Here is a 16,818-nt window from a genome sequence, read left to right on the forward strand (position 1 = left end):
AAATGAGTTTTAATGACTCCAACCTAAGTGTATCTAAACTTCTGACTTCAACTGTATGTTATATTCCTTTTCCTTTAGCCACGTAAACACTGATCTTTTTTTATAATCTGCTAAACTGATACAATTATAACTGGCTATACTTATTTCACCCCTTACCATAACTAGATACTATTCTCAGTCTAAATTTACCATAATTAGTGCTTGTAAAGCTACTGCCATCAGAGGTATTAATGACGGTCAAAACTAGAGCTTTCAAACGTCTATTATTTAGGATTGAATAAATAGTTTCAAGCAATATATGTTTTATTCCCTTGCCTGTTTACCTGTGAGCCAATGCCACAGATGTTTGAAAATAGAGACAAGATATTATGTGTGTAGTAAATCTGAGTAAGTTAATGTGTATGATATTGGATGTGATTTAGTGAGAGTGTGTACATTGTCTGTATAAGAGTAAGACTGTAATGTGTGATGTCCAAATAAATAATAACCCCGCCAATTTGCATGGTTGAGTGTCTATGTGTGTAACATGTAGTGCGTATAGCCTTAATATTCATGATGATAATTGTAATCCATATCATATCACCATCATAGTTGATTCATAATTACCTTTAACATAATTGAAAAACACATCCCAGCATGTCCCTAGCAATTGACGTTTCACATGATCATGAAAGAGACATTGCATTACTATAGAGACGGCTTCACTACAGTACAAATGTGTCCCGTACAATATGTTATTATTCCCCAATGTCCCTATTCTGATATCTTCCCCTTGCTTGTTATAAACATATATAAACACGTAGACAAATACATAGAAAAGACAAACAAACAAGAAACATATAAAATTATAGAACAGTTCTCGACAATAGAGAGAGAGGTGAGAGAGGGAGAGAAGAGAAAAGAGAGAAAGAGAGAGTGAGAGAAGAGCGCGAGATCAAGTGTGTATGTGTATGTATTAGTCTGTATGTGTAAGTGAACATGTAACTGAGTACATGTGTGTTCATATCCACTTCATAGTGTTCAGATATTTTTACAGTTCCAATCGTAGAATTTAGTAAAGCCATGGTGTTATGGAGCTGTCTCGGAATAACTGTCCATCTATAAAGAGTTTGTCCACAATGAGAAAGGCACGCTTACCCCTCTCCCTCTGTTGCCTCTGTACAGCATACAGTCTCTTGCGATGTTCATTTATCTCCTGTGGAAATTGGTCATTGAGCCCGAATTTGGTCCCTTTAAGCTCCTTTCGCCTGCTTTTGATCAGCTCCTTTTGTTGGTATTGTTCAAATTTTGCGGTGATCGGTTGGGGACCCTTGGTCTTGTCGCTCTGAGCTCCAAGTCTGTGTGCACGGTGGAAAGCCACCTTGTTTACATTATCTAGAGGAAGTTTCAAGGCGGATTGCATGAATTCTCTGATCGCTCCCTCTGGATTATTGGATGCGTCCTCAGGAATCCCAGAAATATTCGATTTTCACACATGCTACGTCTTTGTATGTCTAGCAGCGACTCCTTCATCACCCTGTTTTCCCTGAGTAGATAATCCATTTTAGAATCGTGGATTTTTACCTTTGCTGTGAGTGCCTTGTTCTCTCCTTGGAGCGTGAGAATTTCACTCTGGCTAAATTCCAAACTCCCCCTCAGCCCTGCTACCTCCTCACACAACTTTTCCAGTGTTGCATGGATTCCAGCCAGAGCACTAGCCTCTACTTCAACGGTAAGTAAGTCGTCCGTGTCTGTAGATTAATCTGTTTTAATTTTCTTTGTAGGGTTAAAGTTATTTTGTGAGGTAGTCGGATCTTTCCATGATGGAGTATGTTGTTCCTCCATAGCGTAAAGCTGTTGGTACTCTTCGATTTCCCTCCTTAGTCTCCAGTTTTGCTCTTTACTGCAACCAGTTGTTTTTCAAAAGTTTTTAACAATGCGTCTATCAAACGACAACAACCAGTGTCTGTAGTACAGCCACCTAGCACTGTTGTTTGGTTAGCGGTGTTTCCTAGCTATTAAAAGCTAAACGAGTTGTGGAATCCACGCGAAAACAAGTTTGGTATTCTTATTTCATTTAATCAATAGCGGTTTTGTTTTAATCAAAAATTACAAAAAGGGTGTTTTCCAGCATACAGTGTTCAGCTGCGCACTCTGATAACGTGTGATTTAAGAACACTTACTCTTTCCATGACATAGCCAGACCAGGTGAAAGCTATGATCCTTTATTGATGTCATTTGTTAAATCCACTTCAGTCAGTGTAGATGAAGGGGAGGAGACAGGTTAAAGAAGGATTTTTAAGCCTTGAGACAATTGAAGCATGGATTGTGTATGTGTGCCATTCAGAGGGTGAATCGCTAAAACAAAATATTTAAATGCCTTTGAACGGGGTATGGTAGTAGGTGCCAGGCGCACCAGTTTGTGTCAAGAACTGCAACGCTGCAGGGTTTTTCAGTCAACAGTTTCCTGTGTGTATCAAGAATGGTCCACAACCCAAAGGACATCCAGCCAACTTGACACAACTGTGGGAAGCATTGGAGTCAACATGGGCCAGCATCCCTGTGGAACGCTTTCGACACCTTGTAGAGTCCATGCCCTGATGAATTGAGGCTGTTCTAAGGGCAAAAGGGGGTGCAACTCAATATTAGGAAGGTGTTCTTAATGTTTTGTACACTCAGTGTAAATTACCCCACATGAAAAAAAACTACATTTTACTATATAATACTACAGTACTTACTATAGAATTCTATAGTAAACTGTAGTATACTGTAGAATTGTCACGTCCTGACCATAGAAAGCTGTTCTTTTCTATGGTAGAGTAGGTCAGGGCGTGACAGAGGGTTTTTTCTAGTTTAGATTTTCTATGTTGTTATGTACTAGTTTTGTATTTCTATGTTGGGCTTTGTTTGGGATGATCTCCAATTAGAGGCAGTTGGTCATTGTTGTCTCTAATTGGAGATCATACTTAAGTAGGTGTTTTTCCCACCTGGGTTTGTGGGAGATTGCTTTTGAGTTAGTGTATGTTGCACCTCTTCGTCATGGTTTGTTATTTTTGTTCTTTAGTTTATTTGTGTATCCTGCATAGTTTCACAGTTCAATAAAATATGTGGAACGATACACACGCTGCGCTTTGGTCCGCTCCTTCATCCTACGACAACCGTGACAGAATCTCCCACCACCAAAGGACCAAGCAGCGTGGTTAGGACCAGTGGACTTGGGAGGAGATACTGGACGGGAAAGGACCCTGGAGGCAGGCTGGGGAGTATTGCCATCCTAAAGAGGAGATTGCGGCAGCGAAAGCGGAGCGGCGATATTATGAGGCACTACACCAACCACGAGGCAAGTGCGAGAGGCAGCCCCAAAACTTTTTTGGGGGGAGGCACACGGGGAGATTGGCAGAGTCAGGGTGGAGACCTGAGCCAACTCCCCGTGCTTACCGTGGGGAGCGAGTGACTAAGCAAGCACCGTGTTATGCGGTGATGCGCAGTGTCGCCAGTGCGCATTCACAGACCGGTGCGATCTGTGCCCGCGCCCCGCATTTGCCGAGCTAGGTTGAGCATTCAGCCAGGAAAGGTGGTACCAGCTCAGCGCTCCTGGTCTCCAGTTCGCCTTCTCGGTCCAGGATATCCTGCGCCGGCTCTGCGCGCTGTGTCGCCAGTACGTATTCACAGCCCAGTGCGTCCTGTGCCAGCGCCCCGCATTTGCCGGGCAAAAGTAAGCATCCAGCCAGGACGGGTTGTGCCAGCTCTACGCTCGAGACCTCCAGTGCGCCTCCACGGCCCAGTATATCATGTTATGGCTAGGGGGCAGTATTTTCACGGCTGGATAAAAAACGTACCCGATTTAATCTGGTTACTACTCCTGCCCAGTAACTAGAATATGCATATAATTATTGGCTTTGGATAGAAAACACGCCAAAGTTTCTAAAACTGTTTGAATGGTGTCTGTGAGTATAACAGAACTCATATGGCAGGCAAAAACCTGAGAAGATTTCATGTAGGAAGTGGCCTGTCTGACAAGGTGTCGTTCTTCTTGTCTCTGTTTATTGAAGAGTGAGGATCTTAGCTGTCCCGTGACACTTCCTACGGCTGCCATAGGCTCTCAGAAGGCGGCAAAATACTGAATCGTGGCTTTGCAGGCTCTGGCTGAAACAAAGTAGCGCGTTTGGGTAGTGGCTGGTTACAGTACTGTGAGACTCAGGCTCGTGCCCGTGTCGACCGAAAGCTTTGTTTTCTTTCCTCTGTTTAGCTAAATGGACATTCCCGGTCGGAATATTATCGCTTTTTTACGAGAAAAATGGCATAAAAATGGATTTTAAACAGCGGTTGACATGCTTCGAAGTACGGTAATGGAATATTTAGATTTTTTTGGTCACGAATTGCGCCATGCGCACGACCCTGATTTACCATTTCGGATAGTGTCTGGGACGCACGAACAAAACGCCGCTATTCGAATATAATGTTGGATTATTTTGGACCAAACCAACATTTGTTATTGAAGTAGCAGTCCTGGGAGTGCATTCTGACGACGACAACAAAAGGTAATCAAACTTTTATAATAGTAAATCTGATATTGGTGAGTGCTAAACTTGCCGGGTGTCTAAATAGCTAGCCCGTGATGGCTGGGCTATGTACTTAGAATATTGCAAAATGTGCTTTCACCAAAAAGCTATTTTAAAATCGGACATATCGAGTGCATAGAGGAGTTCTGTATCTATAATTCTTAAAATAATTGTTATGCTTTTTGTGAACGTTTATCGTGAGTAATTTAGTAAATTGTTAGCAAATTCCTCCGGAAGTTTGCGGGGGGTATGCTAGTTCTGAACGTCACATGCTAATGTAAAAAGCTGTTTTTTGATATAAATATGAACTTGATTGAACAAAACATGCATGTATTGTATAACATAATGTCCTAGGTGTGTCATCTGATGAAGATCATCAAAGGTTAGTGCTGCATTTAGCTGTCTTCTGGGTTTTTGTGACATTATATGCTAGCTTGAAAAATGGGTGTCTGATTATTTCTGGCTGGGTACTCTGCTGACATAATCTAATGTTTTGCTTTCGCTGTAAAGCCTTTTTGAAATCGGACAGTGTGGTTAGATAAAGGAGAGTCTTGTCTTTAAAATGCTGTGAAATAGTCATATGTTTGAGAAATTGACATTTTTGTACTTTTGAGGAATTTGTAATTCGCGCCACGCCTATCATTGAATATTGGAGCAGGTGTTCCGCTAGCGGAACGTCTAGATGTAAGAGGATATCCTGTGCCTGCTCCACGTACCCGGCCTCCAGTGAGTCTATCCAGCCTGGTACGCCCAGTTCCTGCTCCTCGCACTCGCCCTGAGGTGTGTGTTACCAGTCTGGCACCACCTCTGCCAGCCCCACGCATCAGGCCTCCAGTGCGCCTTCCCAGTCTAGAGCTTCCGGCGATGTCCCCCAGTCCGGATCCTCCAGCAACGTTCCCTAGTCCGGTGAGACCTGTTCCGGCTCCACGTAAGAAGCCTCCAGTGATGATCCATGGTCCGAAGCCTCCAGTGATGATCCATGTCCCGGAGCCTGTAGTGATGATCCATGGCACAAAGCCTCCAGTGATAATCCGTGGCCCGGAGCCTCCAGTGATAATCCGTGGCAAGAAGCCTGTAGGGATGATCCATGGCCCGGAGCCTGTAGGGATGCTCCATGGCATGAAGCCACCAGTGATAATCCATGGCCCAGAGCCTCCAGTGATGATCCATGGCACAAAGCCTCCAGTGGTGATCCATGGCGCGGAGCCTGCAGTGATGATCCATGGCATGGAGCCTGCAGCGATGGTCCCAAGTCTGGAACCTGCTGAGACAGCCCACAGTCCGGAACCTCCTGAGACGGCCCACAGTCCGGAACCTCCTGAGACGGCCCCCAGTCCGGAGTCTCCAGCGGCGGTCCGCAGTCCAGAGTCTCCAGCGGCGGTCCGCAGTCCAGAGTCTCCAGCGGTGGTCCGCAGTCCAGAGTCTCCAGCGGCGGTCCGCAGTCCAGAACCTCCAGCGGCGGTCCGCAGTCCAGAACCTCCGGTGATGATCCACGGTCCGGATTCTTCGGCAATGATCCAGGGTCCGGTGACACAAAAGCGGAGGGATCAGCGGGCGGAGCGGGGGTTACGCCCCAAACCGGAGCTGCCTCCCATGCTGGAGGATCCGCGGGATGAGAAGGTTCTTCATACTGCACCATAGGCATTAGTCACACACCCTAACCTCCCTTTTTTTTTTGTTGTTGTTTTAGGTGTGTTCGGAGTCCGCACCTTTGGGGGGGGGGGGGTACTGTTTCGTCCTGACCATAGAAAGCTGTTATTTTCTATGGTAGAGTAGGTCAGGGCGTGACAGGTATTTATTCTAGTTTAGATTTTCTATGTTGTTATGTTCGAGTTTTGTATTTCTATGTTGGGCTTTGTTTGGGATGATTTCCAATTAGAGGCAGTTGGTCATCGTTGTCTCTAATTGGAGATCATACTTAAGTAGGTGTTTTTCCCACCTGGGTTTGTGGGAGATTGTTTTTGAGTTAGTGTATGTTGCACCTCTTCATCACGGTTTGTTGTTTTTGTTCTTTAGTTTATTTGTGTATCTTGCATAGTTTCACAGTTCAATAAAATATGTGGAACGATACACACGCTGCGCTTTGGTCCGCTCCTTCATCCTACGACAACCGTGACAAGAATACTATACTACACACTGTAGTATCCCTCGATCATGTGTAGTACTTACTGTAGAATGTTGTAGTATACTGTAGAATACTATACTTAATACTACAGTATTATCTGCAAAAAAAACACTGTAGTAAAGACTACGGTAATATCCGCAAAAACACTACAGTCCGCAAAAACACAACCCTTTTTTTTTTTTACTTTAGTAACTACTACAGTATTTAATTTGCATATACCCTGCCCATTCCCCTCCCCAATATCCCAATTGGTCCCACCCAAATGTGAGAAACTTACATGTCAAGTATAGACCATATATTGTGTTCCCTACAGGTTATAGAAAAGAGCAGAAGGTCTGAACTATCCGTTTAGACCTCAGTCCTACCTACCTACCTACCTACCTACCTACCTACCTACCTACCTACCTACCTACCTACCTACCTACCTACCTACCTACCTACCTACCTACCTACCTACCTACCTACCTACCTACCTACCTACCTACCTACCTACCTACCTACCTACCTACCTACCTACCTACCTACCTACCTACCTACCTACCTACCTACCTCCTCTTCTATGTCAAAGATAATTAAACAAAAACATTACAGTAAATACTACAGTCCGAAAAAAAACATTACATTAATTACTATAGCATATACTACAGTTTTCTTTTACTGAAGTATTTATACTATAGTTAACTGTAAATACTTCAGTATACTACAGTACACTACAGTAAATACTACATTATTTAGTCTGCAAAAACAGTACAGTGAATACTATAGTATTTGTACCATAGTGTACTATAGTATCATAGGCATTATAATTCAAGGTGTGCACAAGCAATTTACTGTATACTATGCACACATCAACACACCCATTAAAAAGGCAATCATCGCGGTTAATTTCAGAGGCCTGATTGGCATGCATGGAACCTGCATCTGTAAAATCTAGAATCTCTCAATCCCACCCACCATCTCTGTCTGTCTGTCTGTCTGTCTGTCTGTCTGTCTGTCTGTCTGTCTGTCTGTCTGTCTGTCTGTCTGTCTGTCTGTCTGTCTGTCTGTCTGTCTGTCTGTCTGTCTGTCTGTCTGTCTGTCTGTCTGTCTGTCTGTCTGTCTGTCTGTCTGTCTGTCTGTCACGCACGCACGCACGCACGCACGCACGCACCATTGCCCCATTTACACACACATCTCCCCCCTCTCATGGCCCAGGAGGGTTTTCCAGAGCACACAGACAATAAAATGGGTCAGGACAGAGCTGAGTACTATTTTTTACAAAAAAAGAAGCCATTTTCCTGGAGTCTCCTACAGGTATAGGGAAGCTGAGGCTGAGGCTCATAGCTGAGACAACAGAGCAGTGTCATGGAGTTCCTTGTCATTAGCTCCTTACTGTTCTCCTGGGCTCTATGTGCACTTCACTAGTCTGACAAGGCTGGCTGATTACGCTTTTACTGCAATGAACAGCTGACTTGAATTGAAGAGGACAACAAATCAAAGTCAGAGAGAGAGGGTGGAGGGAGAGAAAGAGAGGGAGAGGGAAAGAGAGAGGATGGGGAGAGGGAGAGAGAGAGGATTAGGGAGAGAGAGGGTGAGATAGAGAGAGAGAGGTAAAGGGAGAGGGACAGGGAGAACGGGAGGGACAACCGTAGAGAGAGGGACAGCAGGAGAGAGAAGGTGAGAGAAAGAGAGATAGAGAGAGAGAGAGAGAGGAAGAGCCCTGCAGAGGTTTTCCCCAATAGCAGTGTCCTCTGTGTCTCTTGCTGTCACTCACCTCAGCCTCTGTGACAGTGATGAGCTTGTTTGTCACCGGTCAGAACATTTGTCTGCACTGTCATGCACTCTCCTGAGGTGCCATCCCCCCTCTATCTCCAGCTGTTACAACACAGACAGACAGACAGACAGACAGACAGACAGACAGACAGACAGACAGACAGACAGACAGACAGACAGACAGACAGACAGACAGACAGACAGACAGACAGACAGACAGACAGACAGACAGACAGACAGACAGACAGACAGACAGACAGACATGTGCAGGCACCTGTACATACACACACACACACACACACACACACACACACACACACACACACACACACACACACACACACACACACACACACACACACACACACACACACACACACACACACACACACACACAATCACTCAACAGAATACATGACATATTCATCCTCACTCACACACATCAGCTTACCAGTGTGTGACTGTAACACACCCCACACATACATATAAGGTTACACATCATCAGCATAACATCACACACTCATGAAAATGTTGCATGAAAACACTACTCATATAAAAGACACCCAGTCAACTCAAGGTTAAATAGACATCTGTGTGTCTGTGTGTGGATTTTAAGGGAAGACACTGACTGGATGTTTGCATGGAAGTACAGCAATAAGATCTCATAGTTTCCCTTCGAAATCTTCTCTGTTCACACAGAGACAAGAGACAAAAGCCTTCTCATTGCCAGCTCTGGGATATTCTCTCTCACTCACTCACTCACTCACTCACTCACTCACTCACTCACTCACTCACTCACTCACTCACTCACTCACTCACTCACTCACTCACTCACTCACTCACTCACTCACTCACTCACTCACTCACTCACTCACTCACTCACTCACTCACTCACTCACTCACTCACTCACTCACTCACTCACTCACTCACACTCTCTCTCTCACACTCACACTCTCTCTCTCTCTCTCTCACACACTCACACTGTGGCGTAGCTGTTACACCCTTACACATCCAATGCTCCAACAACTAACAAATTATTGTTTTCCGTGTGTCACAACTGTCGTATTGAGTGGACCAAAACGCAGCGGGTAAAGTGCTCATCTTCTTTTTTATTAAAGAAAACACTTAATCAAAATAAACAAACGACAAAAACAGTCCAGTAAGATGCACAGACTATACTAGAAACAACCACCCACAAACACCAATGAAAACAAACACAACTAAATATGGCCTCCAATTACAGACAACAACAACCAGCTGCCTCTAATTGGAGGTCATTGACAAAACTCACATAGAAATAGAAAAGCTAGATTTAAACATAGAAATAAGAAAACTAGAACCTAAACCCACAATACCCAAACACACAAAACAAACACCCCCCAACTATAATGACAAATAACCCCTTTTACTGGTCAGGACGTGACACCGTGACACCACACTTTCATGTTTCTGCCCTATATGCACTGTATGCTGACAGACTTTATGTATGAAGTATGGCAGGGTAAAAAAAAATACTTATGTACATGCTCACACAAACAAACACGCAGCGAGAAAGTGAATGTTCCACCTACTCTGTGTGCTAATACTATTACTCTATGTCCATTAAAGGGAAAGATACCTAGTCAGTTGTACAACTGAATGCCTTCAACTGAAATGTGTCTTCCGCATTTAACCAAACCCCTCTGAATCAGAATGGTGCAGGGGGCTGCCATAATCAACATCCACGTCTTCAGTGCTCGGGGAACAGTAGGTTAACTGCCTTGCTCAGGGGCAGAATGACAGATTTTTACCTTGTCAGCTCGGGGATTCGATCCAGCAACCTTTCAGTTACTGGCCCAACACTCTAACCACAAGGCTACCTGCCGCCCCTTAAAGTAGCACCAAACACAGTGTAGGTACTGTAATTGGCTACTTTCTTGTTATTATTCAGATGTTTTTATGTTGTCTAGACACTCAAAGCACAGGATCCTTCCATCCTTAAATACACACAGAGCTTACAGTATAACCTATTACCCAAGTACTCAGCTTGGTAAAGAGACAACACTGAACATTACATCTCCAGCGTGTACACAGACCCTGTACTATACACCACAGGAGGTTGGGGAGGACGGGCTCCTGGTAATGTTTGGAGCGGAATCAGTGGAATGGTATCAAGTACATTAAACACATGGTTTCCATGTGGTTGATGCCATTCCATTTGCTCCGTTCCAACCATTATTATGAGTCGTCCTCCCCTCAGCAGCCTCCACTGATATACACACTGTCCTCAACCCCATAAAATTGCACATCGCAGGTTCAACACAAATGTGCGCCTGCAGGCTACAGGGACATGAAGCACAAAAAACAACAGTATATCTAAGTGTCTTAACTGCGCCATGGAATCCAAGCCCATGGCACAGGATATGCAACTCCAGATTGAAGTCAATTTCAGCCCCATAGACAGCAACATATTTCTCCTGGAACAGAGTTCTGCACCACGGACAGCAACAACACAGACAATAATTGAGGAGATTTAGCAACAGCGGTCGACTCCTGATATGGCTGTTCCAGCCGTTACATTGTCATTATAACTGTCATTTAGAGAGTCAACTCAAAGCCTCACGGAGTGTCTCTATTACTGGCGCTGGCCCATTGCCACACAGTCATTTCCTGAACATAACTATAGGAGATGTATTGTCCAGTATTGCTTTTGGTTTATGTATTGTTGAGCATGTGGACTCACAGAGGTATAAAGGTACCCGTCGCTGTTCATGCCCAGGTAAAGCCCTGTCTTCGCCCCCTGGATCGCTACGATCCTCAGACCCACAGGAATCAAGTTGAACTGTGCTGCAGAGGGACAGAAAGAGGGAGGGAGGAGATATAAACGTTAGAACATGATACGGAGATTAGACCGATCCAGAGAGAATCAAACAGAGCTTCTATAGGAAGTAATATGTGTCACCTCTGGATAACCCGCTCTTGCTACGGGTGATTCCCTGATCCACCTCTACACAGATGACACCATTCTGTATACATCTGGCCCTTCTTTGGACACTGTGTTAGCAAACCTCCAAACGAGCTTCAATGCCATACAACACTCATTCCGTGGCCTCCAACTGCTCTTAAATGCTAGTAAAAGGAAATGCATGCTTTTCAACCGATCGCTGCCCGCACCCGCCCACCTGACTAGCATCACTACTCTGGACGGTTCTGACTTAGAATATGTGGATAACTACAAATACCTAGGTGTCTGGCTAGACTGCAAAATCTCCTTCCAGACTCATATTAAACATCTCCAATACAAAATTAAATCTAGAATCGGCTTCCTATTTCGCAACAAATCCTCCTTCACTCACGCCGCCAAACATACCTTCGTAAAACTGACTATCCTACCGATCCTCGACTTCGGCGATGTCATTTACAAAATAGTCTCTAACACTCTACTCAGTAAACTGGATGCAGTCTATCACAGTGCCATCCGTTTTGTCACCAAAGCCCCATATACCACCCAACACTGAGACCTGTATGCTCTCGTCAGCTGGCCCTCGCTACATATTTGTCGCCAGACCCACTGGCTCCAGGTCATCTATAAGTCTTTGCTAGGTAAAGCTCCGCCTTATCTCAGCTCACTGGTCATCCCCAAAGCCAACACCTCCTTTGGCCACTTTTCCTTCCAGTTATCTGCTGCCAATGACTGGAATGAATTGCAAAAATCGCTGAAGTTGGAGACTTATATCTCCCTCACTAACTTTAAACATTAGCTATCTGAGCAGCTAACCGATCACTGCAGCTGTACACAGCCCATCTGTAAATAGCCCATCCAATCTACCTACCTCATCCCCATATTGTTTTTATTTACTTCTTTTGCACACCCGTATTTCTACTTGCCCATCATCATCTGCACATCTATCACTCCAGTGTTAATTTGCTAAATTGTAATTACTTCACTACTATGGTCTATTTATTGCCTTACCTCCTCACGCCATTTGCACACACAGTTTATATTTTTATTGTGTTATTGACTGTACATTTGTTTATTCCATGTGTAACTCTGTGTTGTTGTTTGTGTTGAACTACTTTGCTTTATCTTGGCCAGGTCGCAGTTGTAAATGAGAACTTGTTCTCAACTTGCCTACCTGGTTAAATAAAGGTGAAATAAAAATATAAAAATATAAATAACCCTCCCAGGCACAAAGGTCGCAACCTCACTGAACCTTAACCAGAGTGACATGAGCTATGTGGCTGATGTGGAGTGTTATAGGAGTGAGGTGCTGTCATCATATCACCTCAGCTTTACCATACTCCAACTTTACTCAGGGTGCAACACCTCACTAAAGACAGCTAAGAGGAAAGACAAGGGAAACACAAAGGAAGAGAATGAAAGCGTGTGGGAGAGATGGCGAGAGAAAACAAGAGAGAATCTCTCCAAGATGAAAGAGAGCGTGAACAACAGAGAGGATTGAATGACAGATGGCAGAAATAGACCGCAGGAAGGGGCAGAGACGGGAGGAAGGAAGCGAGGAAGGAAGAGAAAGGACAAGCCTATCTTCTATCTAGCCTGTCTCTTCTCACTCTCTCTGAGGTGTGCTGGGTTTCAGGAGTGTTACTGAGCTCTTCTACAAAGAGACCAATGCAACCATCAGAACAGGAGAACAGAGAGGAGAGATTAGAAGACAGATAGGGTGGAAAAGAGAAGGTAGAGATGAGAGAGAAAAGGGAACAATTATTGCTTCCATATACTTTGAAATGTTCCCCCTAAATATCATGATCAAATTCACACCTATTCTGAAACCTATACCTATTGCAATAAGGAGCACAATGTCTTTGTCAACATGTGATGGTTGTCTGTTTATTTGCAGATCTTGCTGTGTGTGAGGGGGCAACTGGCTTCCCAATCTCTAAATATACTTGAACAGAATTTTGTCAAATAAATACTTAATATTGAAAGTCATTAAATAATTCAAATCCATATTAGAAGTCAATAAACAATACAATCAAGTAATGAAAACTTGCAAAGTGAGTGGTCCTTGAGGATGTCTCAAGTGGTTATTTATTCACCTATTGCATAACCACTATATTCTTGCAGAATGGTGTCATAGTATATCAACAAAGTAGCCATATCTATACGTCTCTGTTGTTGGGATCTCTACCTCGCCATGCTACTGTCCACTCTCTTTCATACTCATCACTCTGTAGTGTCGTAGTCGCCACGGGCCAAAACCCTATAACAGCCTCCAGCCCAATCAAAGACTAGTCTATCTCCTCCACACGCTCCACTCCACTCGGCTCACACAGACAGACAGCTGGGCTGGAGGAGAGCTGAGGACAGGCCCAGTCATCTCGAACACAGACACACATCCCTCTCTGAGCCCCTCCCTTCCCCCTCTTTCTGATCCATTCTCTCCCCTCCATCTCTATTTCTTTATTGCTCTATTGCTCCATTTCACTCTCTTTCTTTCTCTACTTCCCTCTGTCTTCTCTGCACATGACCTCACTGTATGTAGGATTTCATGGTTGAGTGATTTGCACCTTGTCATGTTAAGCTTGTCACTAACTGTTTCAGTGATTCAAATCGAGAGTGTAACACTGAATGTTTCAGTGATTCAAATCGAGAGTGTAACACTGACTGTTTCAGGGTTTCAAATTGAGAGAGAGTAACACTTAATGTCTGTGTTTCAAATTGAAAGTGTAGTATTGAATGTTTCAGTGTTTCAAATTGAGAGTGTAACACTGAATGATTCAGTGTATCAAATTGTGTGCTAACCCACTGGGCAAAAACTGATTGATGTTTCCACGTCATTTCAACAACAAAAAATCTATGTGATAACGTTGAATTTTGCATAGTCATCAACGGAAGAGAATTTTGTGTTTTTTTCACCCAACTTTTAACCTAAATCCAATGACATGGTGAATGTTCTTTGTTGATTTCACGTTGAATTGATGTGAGTTGACAACTCCATCAAAATTACATCAAATGACGTCTGTGCTCAGTGGGAAGTGTGTTTTTTGTGTTCTTTTACCATAGCCCATGTACCGTCAAATAAAATAAAATACAATTTTATTGGTCGCATACACATATTTAACAGATGTTATTGTGGATGTAGTAATATGCAGTAATATCTAACAATACACAACAATGAACACGACTCTAAAAGTAAAAGAATGGAATTAAGAAATATAGAAATATTAGGACGACATTAGGACGAGCAATGTCAGAGTCTTGATTATAATATATATATATATATATTCTGGTCAAAGTTTTAGAACACCTACTCATTCAAGGGTTTTTCTTTATTTTAAATTTGTACTATTTTCTACAGAATAATAGTGAAGAAATCAAAACTATGAAATAACACATATGGAATCATGTAGTAACCAAAAAAGTGTTAAACAAATCTAAATATATTTTAGATTTTAGATTCTTCAAAGTAGCCACCCTTTGCCTTGACAGCTTTGCACACTCTTGACATTCTCTCAATCCAGATTCATGAGGTAGTCACCTGGAATGCTTTTCAATTAAAAGGTGTGCCTTGTTAAAAGTTCATTTGTGGAATTTCTTTCCTTCTTAAAAAGTTTGAGCCAATCAGTTGTGTTGTGAAAAGGGATGGGTGGTATACAGAAGATAGCCCTATTTGGTAAAAGACCAAGTCCATATTATGGCAAGAACAGCTAAAATAAGTAAAGAGAAATGACAGTCCATCAATACTTAAACTTCTCTAGGGTAGGGGGCAGTATTTTGACATCCGGATGAAAAGCGTGCCCAAAGTAAACTGCCTGTTACTCAGGCCCAGAAGCTAGGATATGCATATAATTGGTAGATTTGGATAGAAAACAAAGTTTCTAAAACTGTTAAAATAATGTCTGTGAGTATAACAGAACTGATATGGCAGGCGAAACCCCGAGGACAAACCATCCCCCCCAAAAATTCAGCTTACCACTATTTTCAATGGCTAGTATTTTAATAATAAGGCCAAGTCCTCCCAGATTGCAGTTCCTAGGGCTTCCACTAGATGTCAACAGTCTTTAGAAAGAGTTTCAGGCTGGTTTTGGGAAAAATGACCCAGATATTGTAGTTTTTCTAGGTGGCTCCCATTTTGGCTGTAGTGTTTCCAAGCGCGTGGAGGAAAGCGCGTTCTTTCTTATTTATCTCCGGTAATGAACATACTATTCTCCGTCTTACATTTTATCGTTTATTTGCTATTAGGATGCCTAAGGTTTGATTATAAACATTGTTTGACTTGTTTGGAAAAGTTTATTAGTAATGTTTGGGATTCATTTTGTATGCATTTTGATGGAGGGAAACTGAGTGGATTATTGACTGAAGCGCGCCAGCTAAACTGAGTTTTTATGGATATAAAGAAGGACATTATCGAACAAAAGGACCATTTGTGATGTAACTGGGACCTTTTGGAGTGCCAACAGAAGAAGATCATCAAATGTAAGGCATATTTTATATCGCTATTTCTGACTTTTGTGTCGCACCTGCATGGTTGAAATATGATTTTCATGCTTTTGTATGCTGGGCGCTGTCCTCAGATAATTGCATTGTTTGCTTTCGCCGTAAAGCCTTTTTGATCTGACACGGCGGCTGGATTAACAAAAAGTTAAGCTTTATTTTGATGTATAACACATATATTTTCAAGAATGTTAAATATTTGAATTTAGTATTTTTGAATTTTGCGCTCTGCAATTTCACCGGATGTTGGCCAGGTGGGACGTTACCGTCCCACGTACCCTAGAGAGGTTTTAAGATATGGTCAGTCAATCCAGAAACTGTCAAGAACTTTTAAAGTTTCTTCAACTGCAGTCGCAAAAACCATCAAACGCTATGATACTGGCTCTCATGAGGACTGCCGTGGAAAAGGAAGACCCAGAGTTACCTCTGCTGCAGAGGATAAGTTCATTAGAGTTACCAGCCTCAGAAATTGCAGCCCAAATAACTGCTTCACAGAGTTCAAGTAACAGACACATCTCAACATCAACTGTTAAGAGGAGACTGCATGAATCAGGCCTTCATGGTCAAATTGCTGCAAAGAAACGACTACTAAAGGACACAAAAATCAAGAAGAAACTTGCTTGTGCCAAGAAACATGAGCAATGGACATTAGACAGCGGGACTATTATTTGTTTTTTGTTTTTTTAATATATATATATATAGTTGAAGTCGGAAGTTTACATACACCTTAGCCAAAGATATTTAAACTGTCACGTCCTGACCAGCAGATGGAGCTGGTGTAGTAGTTTGGGGGTCAGGACGTGGCAGTCTGGTGTGTGTCTTGTGACTCCTGATCAGGAACAGCTGGGAATCGTTGTTCCTGATTGGGAGTCACATATGTAGGAGTTGTTTGTCACTGGGGTTTGTGGGTAATTGTTTCTTGTTTAGTGTGGTTGCACCTGACAGGACTATTGGCTGTCAGTTT

At 43.0% G+C, this 16,818-nt stretch overlaps 1 protein-coding gene across 1 annotated transcript in view; it reads right to left on the reverse strand.

Moving 5' to 3' along the window:
• LOC106563170 (fibroblast growth factor 11) overlaps positions 1 to 16,818 on the reverse strand; it is a 78,410-nt gene that overhangs the window by 18,918 nt on the left and 42,674 nt on the right. Inside the window, exon 3 of the mRNA XM_014128475.2 lies at positions 11,142 to 11,245. Within this exon, the coding sequence (XP_013983950.1) occupies positions 11,142 to 11,245 (104 nt within the window). The remainder of the gene's footprint in view (positions 1 to 11,141; positions 11,246 to 16,818) is intronic.

This window comes from Salmo salar, chromosome ssa11 (assembly GCF_905237065.1).
Source record: "Salmo salar chromosome ssa11, Ssal_v3.1, whole genome shotgun sequence".
In the NCBI taxonomy this organism is placed as follows: domain Eukaryota; kingdom Metazoa; phylum Chordata; class Actinopteri; order Salmoniformes; family Salmonidae; genus Salmo; species Salmo salar.